Source organism: Triturus cristatus, chromosome 8, assembly GCF_964204655.1.
Source record: "Triturus cristatus chromosome 8, aTriCri1.1, whole genome shotgun sequence".
Lineage (NCBI taxonomy): Eukaryota > Metazoa > Chordata > Amphibia > Caudata > Salamandridae > Triturus > Triturus cristatus.
In genome coordinates, this window is record NC_140591.1 from 1,669,644,403 (window position 1) to 1,669,667,187 (window position 22,785).

Here is a 22,785-nt window from a genome sequence, read left to right on the forward strand (position 1 = left end):
GGGCTTCACAGTGGGGTGCTATAAATGAGCACCCACACATTCTTTTTTTTGTAGGCACATGGAGATTAAGGGATGTGATCAGAATCACAGGTTGAGCCAATGCCGGGGCTCAAGGCTCCCCTGTTCCAAAATCGGTAGCTCTGCTGTTGCCTGCTTCATGGGATTTGAAAATGTCTCTGTAACAGCTGAAATTATTTCATTCACATAACATATACAATAAGACATAAGCAATCCAAACGAGAGGTGGGAAAGTAGACCGCCTATATCTCAGTCAGCTAGCTGCCACATAATCTGAGCAAGCCCTGGAAGGGCCGTTTGATCATGGAACTCTCTTCCAAATTGATACAAACTAATTTGTAAATGCATTCATAATCATCACAGTGGGTTCTCCTTTGTTGTTGACCAGATAATGACAGGTAATCTCAAAGACTACACTCACCAGGAGTAGTAGTTCTGTTCGACCATCGCAGATTCCATGAGTGCTGCCCCTTCATGGGCTGGGGCTTGCTGCTCCTCAGCCTGTCAAGTACATGGCAGCTTCAAGGAGAACAAGAAGGGGCTGAGGGCCCGGTACTGTGGTATACGGGCAGGCAGAGCATGGATTTGACTCACTCAATCACTGTTCTGCTCTGCTCTGGCAGCATGCTATCCAGGATCTACGGGAGGCCAGTTGGGTAGGAAGTGGGACAGTTGGAGCATGCGGTTGGGTAGCTTGTCTTTAGCTCTCCCTAACCAAGGCCACACAGTGTTTCACTTTCTCCTGGGTGAGCGTGCAACTGGAGATTCACTTGTGCATGTGGGCGGGTCTATGTCTGCACACAGGTTCCATCTTTGAATTGGCAAATGGCTGGGGTGGGCACCTGTAAACTCCGTATACAACCAAACTATCCACGGGTCAAAATGAAAAAACGGCTATTATGATGTGTATGAGAGCGTAAGAGGGACCTTGTAACCTATACACCTCTTACCAGACTGTAAGAAAGAAATATATTTAAATAGGACAGATTCCCATCACTCACCATTGGTGACATGCTACATCATCTGGGTCTCCTCCTAGTAACACACTAGTGTCACTAAGGGCTGCAACCCTTCCACAAGGTAAAGGGGAGCTCACAGATGTTTTAGTCTGATCAAGCGTTTAGCGATATAACACACTCTATCGGACCCTGCAGATGTGAGCGAACAGGTTATGTGGGAATGATAAGTGCAGTGTGAAGTGATTATAACTAGTGAATTAAAATTGAGCAGTGAGAGAAAAAGAACTTTATTGAATATCTGGCACTGTTCAAGATTAAAAACAGTGCAACAGCAGTTTCCAACAAATAACTGCCAAAGAATAGTAAATAAGGGTCAACATATTTCAGCCACAAAGGATCCAAATCATCCCAGCTTTCTTCAGGGCCACATTAACATTGCTACTGCATCAGTGAAAAAATAATAAGAAGAAGAAGAATCAGAATGAAAAGAGGTTGGCTGCAAATCCAACCTCGTCACCTGTTTTCAGGGATATACGAATTCTCTGCAAGTGACGGTTCAATATTTGAATCCGTTTTGCATGAGAAAAAGACCTCACCTTGCCTGGCAACGGCTCAGGATAAGGAGGCCGGCTCTGTCTGTCAGTACCTCTCACAATCCTCTGAGCCGTATCACCTTCCCGTACGGCTCAGAGGACCGTGAGAGGTACCGACAGACAGAGCAGGCATCCTTATCCTGAGCCGTTGCCAGGCAAGGTGGGGTCTTTTTTGCACCAGGTAAATAGTTCTTGAAATCAAAGGGGGCCTGTACCATGTAGTGCTTTATGCACCAGACACAAGGCTTTGAACGAAATTCTCCTCTCCACAGGGAGCCAGTGCAGGCCCTGTAGAAGATGCGCCACAGGTTTGAACTTAGGAATGTTCAAGAGCGTTCTAGCCACAGCATTTGGAAGAGACTGCAGTTTTTTTATCGAGTATTTTGGAATGCCGAGATAGAGAGTATTTCAATAATCTAGCTTTGATCCCACAAGGGCCAACATTATGGTCTTCTGAAGATCAGTTGGAATAAACAGGACTATTTGTTTCAGAACCCGTAGTAGATAGTAGCCCCCGGAGGTCACTGCATTGATCTGAGCACTGAAGCAAAGATTGGTATTAAAAATGACTCCAAGATTTTTAGTCTTCAGAGCTGACTTCGGTAACTCCCCCAACTCCTGGGAACACCACGATGCATTCCAGAAGGAGGTTTCATTCCCAAGAAGCAGTACCTCTGTCTTCCCCGAATTCAACTTTAAGCAGATTTACTCCATCCAGCCTGCCACAGCGGACATGCAGCTGCAGAAATTGTGAGCGGCCATCTCAAGCTGGGATGTTACTGACACCACAATCTGTGTGTCGTCTGCATAGGAAAGTACGGACAAACCGAAACTCACAATAAGCTGAACCAGGGGGGTAACGTAAACGTTAAAGAGCGTTGGACTGAGCGCTGATCAATGGGATATAAGGATATAATGCGAGCTCATTCAAGGGTTCCAGATTTCTGAATCTTCTTTTAAGTGCTGCAGAGTTGAGAATTAACTAAGTTACGCATAATGTTAGCCTCTTGTCTTGTCAAAGACGCAAATTGCCAGCTAGTGTTCAGTACCAGCATTTCCCTCCTTTGTACAGTTAATCCTATTCTTGTCTTATGCTTCCTTGGCAAACTCTTTCTTCTGGCATTTTTTTAACTTACCTTTGAATCGTATTCAGAGTAAACTTGTTGTCTGTCTTTCAACATTAGACATTTATGCAATCTAAAAGTTTCTGTATTATATGTCATATTGTTTATTTTGATACTTTTGAATGCTCTGCATCACGGGCCAAAGGACTGACTTGTGTTTAATAAAAATGACCTCTCTCAATATTATGTTTTTGACTTAACTGAATATATTTCGCAGTATTTTACTTCATTTGATCAAATATTATTTATCATGTGCGAAAATATATTTAAGGTTTGCTACTTTATCTCAAGACCACATTGTTCTTGAACTGTGCCAGAGAGGCCCTGAGCCTTCTAACACTCCAATGAAAACTAACACGGAGCAGCTAGGCACAGAGAAAGAAACATTAGGCACTGTAAATAGACTGGTGCTAACCTTCTTCAGGTTGTCTACCCTGAGCATGTGTAGGAGAGCAGGAGTAATGATGGCAATCCACAACAAACACATTTCTATCGCTACTCCTGGGATTACTGAGAGTCTGATCCAGAAAAAACGTCTGTGTAAAGTGTAGGCGTATGTTTATCACTTTCCTCTGACAATAGACTTAGGGGTGAATTTATGGAGGTTTAGCATCACCCTTGTGCCTCGCACGGGGTGCAAGGCGGATGCAAATCCTAAGTCAGATTTATCCAGCCACCTTGCATGGCCTGCATGGCTTGATAGATCCAGAGTAATGTGGAAATCATTGTGTTGTGTTACTCTGCCATAGGAAAGTGATCCATGGGTGGAGCATGGTTGTTCCCATGCATCCATCAATGGATTTTGGCATATTCCCAGGTTCACCAACAATTACTGTTCCACCTAGGAATGCGTCAAAGTTCTACGCTTCCCCAGGGGTGGCGTAACAAGGAGAAATACCTTTACTCTGCAGCGCACATAGAGAGAGTAAAAAGCCTCAGCTTTGCCCCTTCCTATTTAACAAGCAATGTCATCTGCGATGCAGCTACCCTTGCACCATGGCACAAGGGTGCCTGCATTGGCGCTAGGCAGCCAAAAGAGTACACGCACAAGGAAATGACAGGAGTATACCGTATCATGTCAAATATGGCGCATTCCTCCTCTTTCCCTTTCATGCAGCGCAGCAAGGTGGCTTGCTGCGTTGTGTGAAAGCTTCATAAATATGCCCCTTAGTTCATGATTCCATGCCAGTGGATGGTCCTGATCAATAAATACACATCTTTGCAGCTTTTTGATACCTCCCAATTCCTCCTGTACATTGTTGTACAGACATAGCGCTATGTTTTACAAAAATACGAACTTGGTTTAAATACAGCCTCCTCACCTGGTTGTGGTCAGCCCATAATATGCTCTTTGTGTTGACCTGCACTTCTTCGCCTTGTTGGGAGTCGTAGCTGCCCACTTTCACCAGCCGGATGTCGTCATCGCCGAGTATCTGAACGTTGAGGATGTCATAAGCGCTAGGGGCATCGCCATTCACATCGAAAAATAGGTTGGCACCAATGTTAAGCGTCACATTGACTTTTCTCACATAGTGGAGGACCTAAGAGATGGGAGCATACAAATTGTATCTCACATTCTTGCATTGGAAGAGAGGTATCGATTCCGATAAATTTACAACTGATCATAATTATATTCTGGATGCCCATGGGGAGCGATAGGCTGTCATTGATAATACCTTGTTTTAATATGTTCTGCACACGCTTGATATTTGATTAACTTTACTTCGGCATTTAACGGTCATGCCATATTCCAAGGATTTAATGCTGCCCTTTTTTCGCTACAGACATTTTCAAGCTGCCTGCTACATCCAATAACTGACTTAAACTTAGAGTGGTCTTTGGGTCAGCTCCTTGCTCAGGACTGAATCGCTTTCCTGTGAATCGGAGTGAGCTGCTCCTTATTTGATGGATTTCCTCCCTCTTCTTGAGTAGATCATTTCTGTGTTTGCAGTGTTTCTGAGTGGGTGAGTTGTATACTTCCACTGTTAACACGAGGGAACTATCATTTAACATGCAGTGCCATTCCTCAATCTACTTCACCAGGTTTTGGAAATTATACTGGAAAGGTCACACCTTTTAGGCTCAACATCTACCTTGCCAAAAGACAGTTCCAGAGGGCAAAGACAGCATCTCTTTCTCTTTCAAATGTAACCTAAATGTGCTAGCCCGTAAGGTCAAGTCATGTGAGTTGGCATGGGTGCCATGGGCCCTAATGGAAGCTGGTAACTTGGCCTCCCTGACCCCTTGTTTGGATAGGAAAAGCAGTGGACTTTGGAGTGAAGTTGGCCGCTCAGTCCTCTGAGCCCCAGAGCCACTTTACCTGCTGCTCCACAGCTATCTGTGCTCTCAGGCTTGCCAGACTAACCCTGTTGTACACTCTCTCATAGTGGAACTGACTGCACCAGGTTCTGTTTTAAGTATTCGCCTCACTCTGCCTCACCCTGGTGCCTACCTATTGCTCTTCCATTGCCCTAAGCAGCAATTACATGAATGATGTGATGATAGGGCAAGATCTTAATCCTTGTAGGAAAGTGGGTTAGAAAGGATGTGAGCCCTTCACAAGTAACATGTCTGCAAACTTCCACTTATTGGGAACCAGGTGGCAAATATGCAAAACGTTCAGGTAACAAAGGACAGCACGCAACGCTGCTGATACTGCATTGTGTGAAAGGGAGAGAGCAGAAATGCTTTGGGTCTCCTTTACAAAGATTTGGCATAGCGCAGCGCCACAAGTCAGTTTGCTGCACTTCCCTTCACCAATTCGAAAGGACAGGGATGCACCAAATTTACAAGATACAGTGCATTCCTGTCCTTTCAGCCAGCACCGGCGCACAATTTGCAGCTGAGCCCCAAAGCTGGCACCCTTGCACCATGGTTTACAGGTGTCTAAGTTGTTGGTATAATTGTTTTTCAGCAGGAAGGGGCAGCTTCCTGCACAAAAACAATCACAAGAGGCGTTATCTCATTCTGTGTGTGCTGCAGAAGGTAGCACATGTGGAAAGTGGAAAAAACAAGGAGAAATGTAAACACTTCTCCTCATTATGCCTGCTCTGGGAGCTGTTAGTTTTTGGTGCTGGCTCATGTTTAGGTGATGTTGTTAATTTGTTGCAGCATCAAAATCCATGGGTTTTGAGCAGGAACACTCACAGCAACACCCATGGAGAGCCTCCTTTAGATACTGTAAGGCAAGGGAGCGCTTCGCACTGCCTTCCCTTACTCCATATCTAGAAGGCCATGCAAAGACATGCAGGGTGGGATTGTGTCGCCTCATGGATATGATTTAGAGGCCTGCACCACCGGATTGTCATAAAAAGTGGCACAGGATGCTTGCAAATGAGGACCTTTATATTTAGGGAGATATGGAGCATGTCTGCTCTCTCCTTGCACTGGCCCACTGCGTGCACCTAGGGCCAACAGTCACACTTGCACCATAGTGCGAGGGTGCCTGCCTTACAAGCAAGAATATTTTGTGACAGAGGTGCCCCTTCCTGCACAAAAACAATCCTTAGAGATATTTTCCTATTTCTGTGTGTGCGGCAGAATACAGAACACACGAAAAGAGAAAATAACAAGGAGAAATAAATATAGTTCTCCTTGTTACACTCATGGTGGAAGGCGTAGCATTTTGATGCAGTCCCAGTTCTACTTGCTTTAGTAAAACTGGGAATGCTCTGAAATCCATGGAGGGATATGTCAGAATGCCCATGCTCCACCTATGAAATGCCTGCTGGCTTGAAATGTGACATAATACAGAGAAAGCAGCGATGTTGTGTTACATGTCCTTAAAAAGCACACACAAGATGGCGATAATTGCCACTTGTTTTGCTTTCTAAATATTATGAAAGCCTTTTTGTTGTCTTTGCATCACGCAAAAACAGCACAAACGTAGAATACATCTGTGCCTAAGTACCCTATTGTGACTCCTGAATCTCTCAGGGTAGCAAAGGAGTGCATTCCAAGGCCAACTTACGGAAGGCGGTGTGTGCTAGTACCCCAAATTGCTTGCATGCAACAGAGAACACTCAATAAATCATCGTCAGTGTTTTCTTTTGTAAAAAAGGAAAAGTATATTATTATACACACAATACTGAATACTACATATTAACTTACAAATATGTACACAAATGCAGATGAAAATACCTGTGATGAAATGCACAAAAATATGTTACATGCATAGCGAGCCCTGGCGTTTTGGTCACATACCCTAACCACCTATTCTAGGCACAATATAATGAGGCGTCATTATGTAAAAGACAGGCCTATGAGCTATGTCAGGTCACATACCACTTCCAGCACAAGTGAACAGTGCAGTGGATGACTGCAGTCACTAAAAATCCTCTCATGCATGCCTATGACAGGAACCTCCTGAAGTTCCATTCTGTGTAGCAAATCTGTCATCAGCCCTTCCTTAGATGCTTAAGCAATTGTTTGTAGACCAAGTATATGTATTCATGGCCCACAAAGATTGAAGCACATCCTCTTAGGGCCTCATTTATTGCATTTTGGTCTAGGGCTGCAAGGCACCTTGCTGTGCAGCTCTACGCCAAAGTTAAAGGGCAGCAATACAGTGCATTTCTGTCCTTTCTACTTATGCTGGCGCCATTTTGGCCACCTAGCACCAATGTAAGCACCATTGCACCAGGGTGCAAGTGTACCTCCATTGCAGGCAGGATTGTTTTTGTGCAAGTTTATGTGTGCTGCAGAATGCAGCACACATGGAAAAAGGAAAGAATAAGGAGAATTCAAGATATTTCTTCTCGCTATGCCTCACCTCAGGTGGCGTATGGATTTGGCGCTTCCCCAGACTCCCCAGGTTACATCACTTTGTAAATCTGGGACAGCATCAAATTCCATGGGTTTTGCATGGGAAAATCTGCCACAACACCAATGGAATGCCTGCGGGGCTCAAAGTGAGACAAAGCAGCGATTTGCACTGCGTCGCCTTACTCATGTTTATGAGGCCACTCAAAGCCAAGCAAGTTGGCTTCATAAATATTTATGAGAGCCCTGCGAGGTGCATATACCACTTTACCTGGTACAAAAGTGATGAAAGGCTCTCATAAATAAGCCCAATAGTGTTTTCCTCCCACACTGACTCTCTCTGAATCTTAAAAAAGGCATATTCAGACTCCACATGGGCTATATCGCTCTGTATTGTCACACATTTTATATTGAAGAAGACACACTGTTTGACATGTCTCCATGCCACTGGATGCAAGCTTCCTGGGGTAGAAGGTGGGCTGCATGGTGCCAGGAGAAATTATAACAATGTAAAGGGAAACTCTTGACAGTCTCCAGTGACTCTTAACCTTGAGCTTTTGTTGTTTCTACCTAACTAGACTAAAGAGTGAGAGAGCTCTTCTCCTTCTATTTCTTTTGAACCCCAGAAGCCAAAGGCCAATAGAGCAGTTCCAGGGGTATTTAGAGGCAGGACTTTGGTCTTAGCTATAACCTCTGAAAACCCCTAAGTGACATCTATGCAGTACCACAATTTTGGAGATCAGTGGTGCATGACCCCTGGATGATGTCTGGGGTAAAATTGTAAAAAGAATAATGATATTTTAGCAGTCAGTAAAATGATTTCTGGAAGAAAGATTGCTAAGCATTCAGAATACAAGAGATTTACTTAACGCTTTTGAGAAATTTACTTTAATCCTGGGAAATCCTTTTCATTATCAGGGAAAGCCCTACACCCAGCCCAAGTTTACATGACAACAATTCTCCAGAGATCAACTCTGCATTTAGGTTGTTCTTACAGAGAGCTATTGATGGAGCTCAGTTTCTGACCAATTTTTCAGGATAAAAGATCATTTGTTGGTTTGGGAGGGTTGTGCATATTGGGTAGACATGGCTAGAAATATGCGTAGAAACACAAGTGCATCATATGGTAGTACAATATAGCAAGAAGGCCTTACTCCAGTGCTTAATTTGTAAAAATGTAAGTGCCAGTGCCCTTCTCTGGAGGCCACTCCAACCTACACCACCCATTGCCCGTGTTAGCTGTGCAATGACATTATCAACACAACTACAATCCTAAAAGTGTGACAATTCAGCCTACTCTAGGCCATCCAAAGCTATAATAATTGTATGGCAAGGGGTGGTCATGCGCCAAGTAATGAAGTCCAGAGAATCAATATTATGTTTCAAAACAAGTCTTTATTTCCAATCGGTTAATTCCCACGAAATAGGAGCTTTATACTCAGCCAACGCGTTTCGTTCTGGAGAACTTCGCCAGGACTCATTAAGGTGAGTATCCTCACAATAATGTTTGGTCGCTACACAGAGTTGCGCTCCCTATAGTGGGTGCAGTGTAGGGTGTACAAGAAGCCAGGTCTGGCCTATTCAATTAGGTCTAAGATAATAGAAGATATTGTGAACAATGAGCAAGATAAGTGTTCCAGGCAGTAGCACTAGAAGCAATTTGGATTTCCCAGGGCCAGTATCGGCCTGAAAGCAATTGTTACACTTGACAGAGTCACTTCCGAGTTGGTTATAATAATTGCATAAGTTGCAGATAATGTTCTATTTTAATGTATTTAGCTTTATTACACCCTGTTGTTGTGCTCATCTCAAAATTAAACATAGAGCACCCCCATTTGGTGGACTTCCACTAGAGCCGGAGCTGACAATTGACTGCCAGTGCAGAGCACCCGAAGCCAGCTGTTAAAATTAAGTACTGCCACACTCATGATAATAAGAAGATACACAGTGAGGCAGATACCTCACAATGGTCAAATATGAGGATTCATTGTTAACATCTCCGGGAGAACAGCAAAGGAATAACCAAAAGAATCTGATTGGTCTTCATATTTTTTTACAGCTCTGCGACTACCCCAAAGTTAAGTTGTTCAATAGAGGTAGGTATTTTACCCTAGTCTGACATAAATGTAAGATCCTGGGGTTCCTCAACGGAATCCTAAATAGTACTCCAAATGGCATCCTCAATTATCCCCAGGATTATAAAAACATTGATTTTAGATTTTAAAGATGGAGGTTTGATTTTTAGTTTCATTATGGAATAGAAGAAAAGGAAATTTGCCTGAATGGTAAAATATTTATTTCCTCGATTTCATCAGTGGCCTTTCTAAAAAAAAGCTTATAAGCGAAAACTCAAATCAAGCTCGGCCTTAGCCTATTTCACCATACATGTGGAGAGTGACTATGTGTCATATTTTGTTGTGTTATATTTGGGTATCACTCTTTTACCTGCCAAGGTTGAATGTTATTGACATCAGCACATTCTCCATTGACAAAGGGTCCTTGTCCAGGTTTACATGACATCACTGAATCCAGAGCGTGCGCTAATGCATAAACTGCAAGGTAGGTGTGATAGGTGGAGCCAAGATCATCCAGCTCAAACAGATGTGCTACCATTTTATGTAAAGACAGGTTCTCAGAGCACAGTAAAGGCCTTCCATCTTTCTCGATGTTAGTCGTTACCTGGGTACCATTAGTGTCTGGCCACTTACAGTTGAAAGCCTTCTCCCAAAAGAGTTTAATAAATGTATCATTGGGATCTCGTAAGGGATGAAGGTGAGTAAGAAACTCCTCAAAGCCTGGCATATTTGTGAAGTGGAGTACTATTGCCAGGGATCCATTAAATAATGGCCAGGTCTGCCTCGGGAAGAGTCCAAGGGTCACTGTGAATGAAGCAGAGAAGACAAAGACTTTGTCGGTCACATTCAGTGAGTAGAAGGCCTCCATCAGCATCTTTACGTGGACTTCAGAGCTGTGGACAATGATCACTTTCACACCATGCCTGTGGGAAACTTTAACAATGCTGAGTATCTTTGCTCTAGAATAGCTCTGGTGGACTTTTTCCACAAAAGCCACACATCCCCCATTTTGCTCAATCACCCTCTTCATGGATTGTCCTCCCAGCATTCCCACTTCATCATCAGAGATGATCATCCCAATCCACGTCCATCCAAAGTATCCCATTAACCGGGCTAGGGCAATGTTCTGGAAGGTACTGCTTGGCACAGTGCGCAGAAAAGATGGAAACTGGAGCTTGTCACTTAGAGTCGAGAGCACCGATCCATAGCTGATCTGTAGGGAGAGAGATTTTGATAACAAGTGATCTTATTTTTACACTTACAATTTCTAACAGCTTGTCAGAAAACCATATGCCATACAGGTCACATACATAAGCCCTAAGGCCTTCCAGCCCAGTTCTGCAGGATTTCTGGAATTATAGGTGCCTCCTTACTTCCCTTGCAAGCAAGAGAAGCAAGAGACAAAGGCATTTCCAGTGTTGGATATGTGCACAGACTCAATCAAACAAAATGTTTCTTCCTGTGTGACAAATCTATGTTGTTACTTTGGTGATTGTTTTGAGTGTTTAATAAATATGGATATATTTTGAAAAGATTCCGAGTGTTGATATACGTTCTAGACTTATTCTGAATGGATTGCAACAATTACAATTTTAGCAGCAAGAAATGCACACAAACAGTGGGTAGGCTGTGTTGCGCAATTCATGCTTGGAAGGGACCAGAGGTCAAGTAAAGGTATTTTATGATCATGCATTTTTACCCTGGACAAATGTCATCAGGCAAGTTCACAGTTACAGAAGGTAGCAATGGAGAGGACAAAAATACCCAGGCCTAAGAAAGACAGAAAGACTAACAATTCATGTTTTGATAGCATAGAGGTCACAAATAAATCCAAAATTAAATGAAAACTTGTGCCACAAGGAAGAGAAGGTTGAAATGAGTTGTAGTATCGCGGTGTAGGAAGTGCACCTTTTCTGCATAATCACCCTGGACTTTTCACCTTTCACTGTACCTTATATTTTGCTAGCTTTATAACCCAGTGCACTTTACCCCTACTAAACAGTTAAAAAGTTCCTGTGCTCCCTGAGAAAATGTAGTTGAAGGGATATACTTCTAACTGTCTATAAGTTCCTAGCATATGGTACAATTTGTACCCAGGGCCTGGAACGTCTATTGTGCCATTCACGGCATTGGCAGTGGAACAATAGCTTCAGGCCTACCACTGCAGCCTGATTTTAAAATTGCAAAACATGTCAAATTAAATCCTTCTGATCGGTAATAACCAAGGGCCTGATTCACAAATGTGAACTAACACTTATGTTTAAGATTGTTTGCTAGTTAAAAAGGGATTAAGGGCAGTTTCTTTATGAGTTTGGAGTTTCCGCACTGAAAAAGACAAAATTACCTTTGTGAATTGAGTCCCTTCATTTTAAATAACAATATACCACTCTATTTAGTACGTGTGGTCCAAAAGGCAGAGTGCATGGTGTTTACAAGTAGTATATGTTGAAATTATAATGTCAATATGTCCTCACAATGACTAGCACCTGAAAGCAATTTTTCACTGTGGCAAGTTTAGAGTCCTATGCAAAAAACCAGAGTGCGGATTAAAATCCCAATGCTAAATCTTAGAAATGGCACCAGCTTGAAAAATAATTAACCTATTTTTCATAGTAATTAAAAATCCAATTTGATGGTGAAATTTGATTTTTCAATACATTTTGAGGAAACGTAGCTTTTAGAAAGTTACCTTTACCTGTCTGATGCATTTGCTCTCCAACTTCTCCCATCCAGTAGTTAGCCTTAAATATGTGTGAAATTCCTCACAGGACAAATCAATAGGCTGCCCAGAATGGACTGAGATGATTCCTCTGAATATGCAGGTTTGGGCTGTGGGCCTCCTTTTTTGAACTACAATGGCAAATCCTAGTTGAGTATCAATCCTGCTTGACAGGTCTGCTGGATTTACATATAACACTTGGGGCACAATTAAAAGTGGAGAGACCTGAATGCCAAGGCATTTCTTGTGGATCCACAGTCTGGCTGCTGAAGGACTCTTCTTTTGTCCTATCAGGCATCTGTCTCTGGGTTATTGTGGGTACAGTGTTTGCCTCAAAAATGGACTTTTGTGTAGCATTATCATAGTACACTTCCCACAAACACCCAGCTTTTAAAGCCCATGTTTAGTGTGGCTAAAGACATTCACCATCTTAAAAATGCCTAATGTGGGTTGGGTTGGGTTGGCCCAAGAACTTTTACCCTATTAGGTGGGCCTAGAATTCAATCCTACTCACTAGCTCATGCCAGGCATAAATGTGGCATCTCCGGGCACCCCAACCTTCTGTTTGTTACCTGAAAAGAGTCCTGAAAGGATTATGTCAGCCCCCTATTGTACCCACGACAAAGCAGTAGTCTCCAAAAGTCATAAGGCTGATCTCCTTTTAGAGCTAGAGGGGCACAAAAAGCTCCAAGAGTACTTTTCCAAAAACTGCCTCGCTGACTAGTGGCAACTGGACCTGGACTAGACTCTGCTGTTTGACCTCTGCCCAACACACTGTGAGTCTCTAAGGAATCCTGGGAGGTCTTTAGAAATGTACTCCTATGGGGATTTGGAACTTGAAGGGATATGTCAGAAAGTAAAATCTTTGACCAGGATGAACCTGGTTGGTGTATTTGGCCCATGCTGCATCGCAGTTAACCTCAAATAGCACCTAGGGTCAGTCGGCCATGACCATTGACTATCATTGGTGGTTTGTGCACTTAGGCAGTATTTAAACCGAAATCTTTAAACATTCAGATATCTGGTTCCCTAATTGAATTGTTGTCAATTTATGTAGTTTTGTTTATCAAATGTGACTCTAATTTTCGAAATCAGTTGGGAATTTTTATTGTTTTGCATTTTGTCTTTATTACTGTTTTGGTACTACATACATACACTGCCCTAAGCTAAGTTGGTCTTCTCTGTGTCATAGCTACCAGGGGGTAGAGCTCATCTGAATTTAGCAACTTTAAGGTTTCCCCCTGACAAGAGCTGTGATTATTCCTTGACAAGGGCAGTTGCTCACCCAAATTATAATAATAGCTTTTCTTACAGGCTGGTATCAATGTACCTGATGAATTTTTTTAGCAGAGTACTGAATTATATTGAAGTATCTGCAGTTTAATAAAGCACCAGAAGACAAATTGAGCCACCAGCATCAACTTCCATACTATGGAACAATCCATCTACTTCTATACATTGAGGTCAAGACCTCCACCAAGCAACTGGTTAGCGAGATCGACCTTAACCTGAAGTAAGTATCAACTGTGGGGGTAAGTTTTGCCACATGCCCGCGATTATTCTTTTGATGTAAGTATGAAAGGATGTTTATACTTTCTCATGCTGGACTAGTCTGTCTCTGATTGTCACAGTTAATTTCTCCATGAGATATAAATACCAAGCGTTTGTAAACCACGGCACTATAGAGGAGATTTTTCCCAACATTCAAAAGAGGTAGATTGACTCAAGTATATGAAGGGATGGTCAGTGTTCAGAAAAAAGACTCAATATACCGTCAGCATCATTGCCTACTTGCCATAGAAGATATAGCGTATACGCTAGTCCAATATAAGCATCTAATGATATAGATAACAAACAGCTTAGACATCACAATGGATTTTCTTTCTGTTATCATTCAGTGGGAAAATCAAAATAAACAGGGGGTGAGGGTCATTGTTCTGTATGTTTTAGTTTGTTCAATTCTCCATACATTTTATGTTCAAGGAATTTGGCTTGATTGCATGTAAAATATACTGAGGTGTTTGGTGCCCATGTTCTCTACGCTAAAGGGCAATTGAAAAAAGGAGTGAGAACGTTAGGGCATTTGGATACCCTCACAGGTGATAAGCTGTGCTATGCAAATTCTGATTGATTGAATGATTGATTGATTGATTGATACAGTACTGATTTATTCCATTCCATTCAATAACTTTATTTCGGCCACTAGGGCCATAAAAGTACATTTATAGGAAAACAAGACAAGCAGTAAAACACATAAAAATATATGAACTGCAATTGTATAATACAAATCTCAAAATTTGCTTCTTGAGTCGAGATTATCCAGACTCTGCAGAGATGTTAATTTGTAAGTAATGGGGTCTTCAAACAATTTTAAAATACAATAAAAACAACCATCTGTTAAAAACACAAGCTACAAATTTTACAAGATTAAAAAGATATATAAGCTGGGACAATGTACCCTGATCGTGTATACACTGATATGGACCTATGCAATTTCGACACTTTATTCTTCCCAGGAGTACAACTTTAACAAACCCAGCAGTATATGCCACATAAAGTTTAAAAAACGTGATACAGCAAAAACAATTGGAGGGTGCATGTCATATTTTAGAACTCTATAGGCCTCTACGCAACGCACAAAGTCTAAGTTTTTGCATAACCAGCGTTTGCGCGGTAGTAGATATGCAGGGTAAAAGAGCAATACATGTATTTCAGACTCTACCCTGTAATTACAAGTAGGACATTCACCCGTATGCTATACGTCCCATTTACTAATATGTGCAAATAATGGAAGGGTCCCTAGTCTAAACTGCAGATACAGTTTCCTGGCCAATGGGGCATAATCACATTCAGAAAGTCTTCCTTGCTATATACATATTTTACTTGAAGGAACTCTGCTGTCAACCGACTGCCAGTGGGACTTTTCTGTGTGGACAATAAGTTGGATTGTCTATAATGTTGAACTAGTTCCAACATAGAAATCATTGCGCGTGATGTCTCAGGTGTCTCCAGAGGTCCAACCTACATAGCCTTGAGGACAGATACCTTATGTGGCAAAGCCACGGTATTTTCTTAGTGGCAGAAATGGACAAAGTCTTCTTAAGCTTGGCTCTATAGATGGACAACTCCGGGGTCACCCATACCCAGCGCCAGAATGTGATGGGTCTAAGTGCAATCTCTACATCAATAGGCCTAATGACCAAGTCCATGCGGAGGGGTGCAAGGGGGGTACTACAGGAAAGGCCTAATAACTGCCTCATAAAAATGTTCTCCACCTTCACAAGATTAGAGGTAGAGCAATGCCCCCACAGTTTCGCCCCATATAATGTGACCCCCCTATCTTGGGCTTTATATATTTCCACAACAGGGTCGGAAGGCTTGAAAACAGAGGTTCTGTGCAGTTTCATAATACCCCCCACTGTCTGAGTTAACCTGAGTCTTGCTTTGGCCATCTGGGACCCCCGCTCTGATAGGGTAACACCCGATAATCAAATATCTTCACCCTTTCCAAAAGTGTAACATTTAGGGAGGGATTTGGGCGTGTCGTCTTGGGGCAGTAAAGACCATATATTTGGTCTTTAATAAATTGATCTCTGATTTATTCCAGTTGACACTGAAGCCAGTATATTTACTAAACACCTGAGAGATGTACAATAGTATATCAATGCATGTGTCAGGATCACAAACATGTAGAAGAATGTCTTTCGTGCATCCTTTCCTCCCAGGTGCTACGATATCTAAGATCAGCTATCCCTCCTGTGACATAAAGCTAATGGTTTAAGAGACAAACTCAGGAAGGAAGGCCACTCAACTGATTAAAAGGTTTGGTTGCATGTATGGAAAGAGCCACCATCATTCACAACTGCTGCATGTACTTCATACATCTTTACAGCTGCCTAAGATTGAGCTGTGTGGTATGAAGTCAGACTGATCTGATCAAATTCAAGCGTCTATTAGCATATGTAAATTAATTGCTAGTATTGTTGCAAGAACCTTTGATTGAATGATTAGCAATGATATTGAACGTCATTGCTCCTGGGTTTCTGAACATAGTGATTCAATACAATTATTTCCATATGTAAATCACACAGCAGATGCCCTGACAGTCTGGCCCCCTCAAATATCAGTAGAATATGGTCCACCAGTTCTTCTCATATTAATGACCAAGCTCCTGCGCCACAATTGCCACTTTCACTCCCTCCCTGTCTGTCACTCATAGCATCAGAAACTTGAGTTCCTCCCAAGCCTTTGTTAATCATTACATCTAGTCCTGTTATGTTCAAATAAGGTCCCAAAAGGGATCTGCACATGCCAGAGGAATTCCTTTGTTTCCAGAAATCAGTGCCTGATTGCCCGCCCCTACCTCTGTACTCACCTGACTCATTCTTTCTGCTTGCCAAGCCTCGCTGTCACAAGTCCAGATTAGTTCAAAAGTTCAAACATACATTTCAGAATGGTTATATAATGGTTTCTACCATCTATATTTGCTAGAGACTAAAATTCCAACTTCATGTGTTCCAGTTGGCTTCCCAATAAAGAATAACTGCCCTCAAATACCTTACATCAAGATGCAGCTGTTCTGTTTCAGCCTCTCTAGTGACTAGTGGCCAGGCCCTTCTCTTGCCCACATCACTAAACACAACTATTTTGTATGACTTCAAGAGCATGGCCTCAACTCAAACTGACCTTGCTAAATAATTTATTGGTGGACCCCCTTCATCTGTGCACCAGCTCCAAGTTCTGTATCTCCTGGTCATGGAGCCCATGTCCTGCAGAGAGGAGATCCCCCACAGCGGTAATTTTTTCCCTGTGATCAGGAAACTGGGGGGGTCACTGACTGTGCCAATGTCCCCAGTGGGGTCAGGAAGCAGTCGGACATAGAGGAGGGTCCGCATGACCCAGAACAGTGACATTGTTGTCTGACCCTAAGATGTGTTTCCCTCTAGATGTCAGTCAGCCTGAGTGCTGGAGCAAATTACTCAGCTTTGTTTCCCTGGAGATATCCACTTCAAGGAAATGGGAAAGATTATTTGAAAAGGTTTTTAGCAGGAACATACACTAATAACCATACGTTTAAGGTAAATTTTAACTTGAAGGTAAAGGTTTTTAGTCTTTTTTACTGACTGCATGCATGTATTAATTGAAAAAAGCTGTGAATCCTACAAATGTACAGAAAACATGAAGTGAGTGTTATCACGCACTGCTTTTACCCCAACGCATCTGGGCTAATTGTGCGCAGGTATGCCAGGAAGTGTGCCCTCTCCTCCTTTTGTGATTGGCTCCTTAATGAGATATTGGGCTGATGAGCTCTAGGATACACCTGCGATCTGAGAAGATTGTGAGCCACATTGCCAGCACCACCAAACTTCACGTGTTACTCTCTAGAGAAGAAGGATAACAATCCTGCAACACATATATAGAGATACACAGCACTGGCTGCACCAGCAATGGTGAATACTAAAGACTTTCAACTGAAGTGAGTGGTATCATGCACTGCTTTTACAACAATGCATCAGGCTAATTGGGTGCTGGTATGCCAGGTAGTGTGCATAAAAATGGTTTACTCCATTTATTTTTGAAAGGTAAACACACAATAATTTGAAGAATATTTTGTGGTATACACACAGATCCGTATACACTCACTATGTCAGACATACTGTACAGGTTTTGCATGTTAAGCCACTTTCATAGCTGCAAATGTGTCTTTTTGTGTGTGTCTGTGTATGTGTGTGTGCCTGCATATGGGTGTGTTTGCACATGTGCACTCACATGCCTTCTTAAAAGCATCACAGCTTTTTAACAGCAAACACAGAAGCCATTTTGCTTCAAAATACTGCCATAAAGGATGATACCACAAAAAAGAGTGCAGAGGTCAGTTGCCAGACTAGTAACCAACAAGGAGTGGCAGCAGTAATCCTTGGAAAAATGTACTTTGACATCCGGTGGTCCCGGGGAACGTGGTAGCTACCTGTAACTTCTGATTCTCAAAGGGGAACCAAGAGTTAGCCTAGCATGCGTCTCAATCAGGCAGTTCCAGAAGTGAATAGTGATATTTACAGACGATCATACTGGTTTACAGACGGGCAGGGAAAGCAAGACAGAAACCGTGGGGTGAGGTTCTGGGATTTGTAGTTTTTCACATGAGATTGGAACAAAGGGTCAGATCTTAAGCTGTTTTAAGCATTGGCTGGGTAAGTAGAACAGTGTGCACGTGATTATTCACCTGGGGAGAATCACGCGGGAGGGAGATAAATTGCACTGGCTTTCAGTAATGGTTTTGGCTTAACCGCGAAGAAGTCGGGGCTGTGGCGTGATGCGGAGAAGTGCCCAGGAACAGGGTTAAAGAGTGAATTGGGTGGATTTTAAATGCGTGATGTTGCACATGTTACGGTAAGCGTTCGAACAGGGAGCAGCAGCGAATCTCATGTATTTTTAATGCGCTATGTTGCATTTGTTACGGCAAGCGTTTGGAAGCAGAAGGGAGACTACAAGGATTGTAGAGGAGGTTCAATAATTAAGCCTGTGGTTTTTTCCATTGCGCGTATTAGAAAGATTTCATATTGTTAAGATAGAGCCAGAAGTATAAACATGCATTAGTTGCTGTGATGTAGATACAGAGATAGATACTGACAATATTATGTCGTTGCACTAAACAGTAATGTTGATGTTAAAGGATTTTTAAATATCAATTTTGTATTCTAGATACCCCTGACGAAGGGATTACATCCCGAAATGCATTGGGTAATTTTAATAAAGATGTGGCATGTGGACATCATAACGCCTCCTACGTTTTGATTGGAACAAGTATAATGGAATGAGTAAAATGAATTGAACAATTTGAGAAAAAGATATCGAGTACACGATGGATAAAACGAAGAGTAAATAATAAGAAACTTTTGATTGATTTGATTCATTCTTGAACGGCAGTGCATCTTGAAGTGGCGCCGAAAAGGAGTCAATGTGTTTTGTTTAAGTTCCAGGAGTGTTGCCATAGGGACAGAGTAGTCCTCTTTTGCAAGACATGTCGTTGCAGAAATGGGTCTCTTCTTTGTCCTCATCGATGCAGGTTGTTCAGAACTGAGGTTCTTGTCTTAGGGGTAGACTTTAAATCCTAGATTTAGGTGCGCTAGGGATGTGGGTGCAAATGGCCAATTACTTACTAGCCCCTGCAGCCAATCTGCCCCTGAAGTGATCACATTAGGGATGGAGGTCACCTTATCTACCCAGATCCCACTATATCTACCACTTTAAAAAATGACAGAAGTCTTCCTCAGCTGTACAGACCAGGTAAACCACCGTAGAGGTGTGGCTAGCCTTCCAGGGTCTTCTGGGGGAGTCGAGGTGCTTGGGGGCAAGGGTATGGTTGTTCCTTCTTTTGCAAAGCAGCTTGGATGCATACCAAGCTTTTGTTCCTGACTCCTGGGGAAGTTCACACTGCCTGGCAGAAGGTCAGAATCCCATCTGGTGGAAGCAAGCATGGACATGGCAACTTCTAAGGTAGCCACCTAAATGCATGCTACCTCGCTCCTGGTATGACATTCATGTCAGGGGTGAGAAGGTGCATTGTTTGATACCAAACATGGCATATTTAGGCAGTACCACAAAGGAAAAGATAACATCCAGGCAAACCACTGTTTGACCGGGTGCAAGCCTATGTCATCCTATGGACCGCCTATCACTTATAGGGCACTTTAATGGTAATGGGCACTGTAGGGACATATAAGCTTTGCACTTTCATGTCCATACCTTTAATATAAAGCACCCTGCCTCCTGGGCTTTAAGATGCCTTCCTTAGGGGTTTTTAAAACATAAACTAGAGATAGTGCATTCACTATGCCACACATGGTGAGGGCACAGTCAATTTTGAGCAGTTTGCATTGCTCATGCAGTCTGCAATAGCAGGCCTGTTGTCGGTAGTTTATTTGGGTCACTCATGTTGGCACAAACAATGTTTCAGGCCTTAGTGACCCCTTTAACACCTATGCCCTGGGTACTACTGGAGCCATATACTAGGGACTTATAAGGGGGTCAAAGTCCTTTGCCAATTGGGATTACCAATTCACACATATCAGTTTTAGGGAGAGAGCACTGACACTGATGCCTGGGCAGCAGGCTGCAGTAAAAAACTTATAAGGACTTACCTGTCGCTGCCGGATGCCGACCTAGTGCTCCTATGCTACCCTCACCACCCATTCTAGATGCTGCTTTCATGCTATTACCCAGCATGAGAAAAGTGCTGGGATTGGTCTGAGAGAGCTGAAATGCCACTCAGTTAAGGCCTGGGTGACTGCGCTGGTTCTCCATCTGGCTGTGCAGCACAGCTTGAGTGGAGCGGTCTAAGTGCGCATGCCGGTTAGGCCATCCTAAGACAGCCAGCCATACCCACATGCACACGTACAGGGCCCACCACTCCTTCCTGACTGCTGCTGATGCTGCTAGACAGAAGATGCTCCCCTCCTGCCGTAGACTCAGCGGACCGGCTGAGTACGTGAAAAAAAGATTAATAATAACATTAGTTCATTATCATTTTATTTTTCATTTGCTGCCTTACAGCACTGGGGCGATGCTCCTCTTTCATGGGCCGAGCAAGAACACTGTGCTATAGCACAGCATGCGAGAAACATTCAAGAAAATCATAGTCTAGCTAAAAGGTGGCAGGGTGCTGAGTGTTCTATGGAGAGGAATGCTATGTGTTTTTTTACTAAACAGGGCATTTCCTAAAGCAGAACACAATGTCCCAAGGAATGAAAGCATTTTCTAAAAATAATTTTGTACACATGAAAAAAAGAAATGAAATAAGACACTGGCTCAGGAGCCCTCGAATTGAACTGCACTACTTTGCAGGCGGGCATGCACCGGTGCAGAGAAAAAGTGCTGTCACTCCCAGTGAGGAGAACCAATGGCTGAAGTGGGCTGACCCATTGTCCTATGCTGTGTGCTGCTGTGGGTGGAAGCAAAATATATATGACAGCTGAGCAGACCAATGGCTGAAGTGGGCTGACCCATTGTCCTATGCTGTGTACTGCTGTGGGTGGAAGTAAAATATATATGACAGCTGAGCAGACCAGTGGCTAGAGATGATTCACCGAAAGCCCCTCTATGTTTGGATATACTTCTGTCTTTTTATTTATGGTTTTTCTAAAAACCTAGGTTTAGTGACTCAGATAAAGCTGTCTTTAGGCCAGACCCACAAATCTGAGACTTCTACAGACATATTCACAGAACTAGCCCTCATGAGACAACTGGTTACAGGGCACTTCCAAGTTCCAGCTCTTCAGTTATCTGCACCCCATGCACAGCCAGTAGTTTCCTCTGAGCACCTAGAATACTTCAAAAGCCACAGATCACATGGGCTAAATATCCAGCAATTGGGAAATAACATTTCTACTGAGCTGAATACGCTCATGTGCCTATTAATGTTGTTTTTACATGAAATAAGAGATGGCAAAATGTCTCTTTCCGATGGGCCCCTTCAACATTATAGGCCCAGGTTTGCCCCAGTGCAAACATTGTGAATTTGGTAGAATAGCATGGGTGCAAATCGAAGATTCTTCACTGTGACTTTAATTTCGCTTGAGTAGATTTTTGTGAAGCAAGCCGAGAGGTTTCCCGCCATCACCGTGTATTCATAGTAACCTGTACAATTCACTCAAACGTCATCAAATATATCTATTTTTGCTGCTGGGTAATTCTCAAGGTCATTTAAACACCACCCCATTCATACATTGGGGTATTCAACAGTCATTTCATGTCTTGCCCCTGCCATGCATGTGTCTTACCTGAGGGAAATGGAACAGTCCTGAGATTCTGGCCAGTGGAACAGATGTGGAGGACAGTATCTCTCCCACAAGTCCTAGCGGCATTGAGTGGGGGCTGCAGTGGTACCCCGGCACTTGCCGCTGCTGCCCTGTCAGCACCTCCAGAAGCCCCTGGATGGCCCTGGTCTGGGAGGTGCAGGAGTCGAAGATCCGGAAGCCAAGTGTAATGTTTGGGAGCAGGTCAGGGGAGTGATTGATTTCCTCAAGGGCGAAGACCATGGCCAGTACATCCCGATAAAACCTAACGTGGAACCTGTAGGATAAAGGCAGGAGATGTTGACTGTATTCTCTTGAGGGGCGTAGCTTTCAATGGTGCAGCAGGTGCAATCGCACCTGGGCCCAGAGGGATGAGGGGCCTGATTACTGCTGTTTTTACTACTCAAACAGTAGTCTGGGTGGCATTTCCCTTCCTTGCACTAAAGCATGTGGCACCCTTGCTAATTTACTCTATTCTATATGAATGGAGGTAACCTCACACAGCCCAGCCGACTGTCACACATTACGGGTCAGACTAACGCACATTGTTAGTCATTGCCGCATTGCCACACTGGAACATTTTACAAGACAATTTGGAGTGTTGCCCTGTGTTGTTGTTGTTATTATATTTTTATTTGGCATATTTAGCCTTAAAAAAGTACCAGAATACAGACAATTAAAATATGACTTGTACAGATACTGTGACTATAAAACAGTATAAAACACAATAACATCCTGAAAA

The 22,785-nt window shown here is 42.9% G+C and overlaps 1 protein-coding gene across 1 annotated transcript; it reads right to left on the reverse strand.

The window, feature by feature from the left end:
• Positions 1 to 109: 109 nt before the first annotated feature.
• LOC146808547 (extracellular calcium-sensing receptor-like) lies at positions 110 to 22,286 on the reverse strand. Its single transcript, XM_085623995.1, has 5 exons — positions 22,029 to 22,286; positions 9,901 to 10,743; positions 4,017 to 4,235; positions 440 to 519; positions 110 to 185 (listed from the first exon to the last, which is right to left on the reverse strand). Exons 1-5 carry the CDS (start codon positions 22,284 to 22,286, stop codon positions 110 to 112), a joined length of 1,476 nt encoding a protein of 491 aa, XP_085480121.1.
• Between the last annotated feature and the right edge of the window lie 499 nt (positions 22,287 to 22,785).

What these genes read in the sequence shown, in the direction of transcription:
- LOC146808547 (XM_085623995.1), bottom strand. Translation starts at nt 22,286, where the DNA reads ATGGTCTTCGCCCTTGAGGAAATCAATCACTCCCCTGACCTGCTCCCA. An exon ending in ATAACATTCAACCTTGGCAG is followed by an intron (nt 4,236 to 9,900) that starts GTAAAAGAGTGA and finishes CCCATCTCTTAG; the next exon opens with GTCCTCCACTATGTGAGAAA. An exon ending in TATGGGCTGACCACAACCAG is followed by an intron (nt 520 to 4,016) that starts GTGAGGAGGCTG and finishes TGTACTTGACAG; the next exon opens with GCTGAGGAGCAGCAAGCCCC.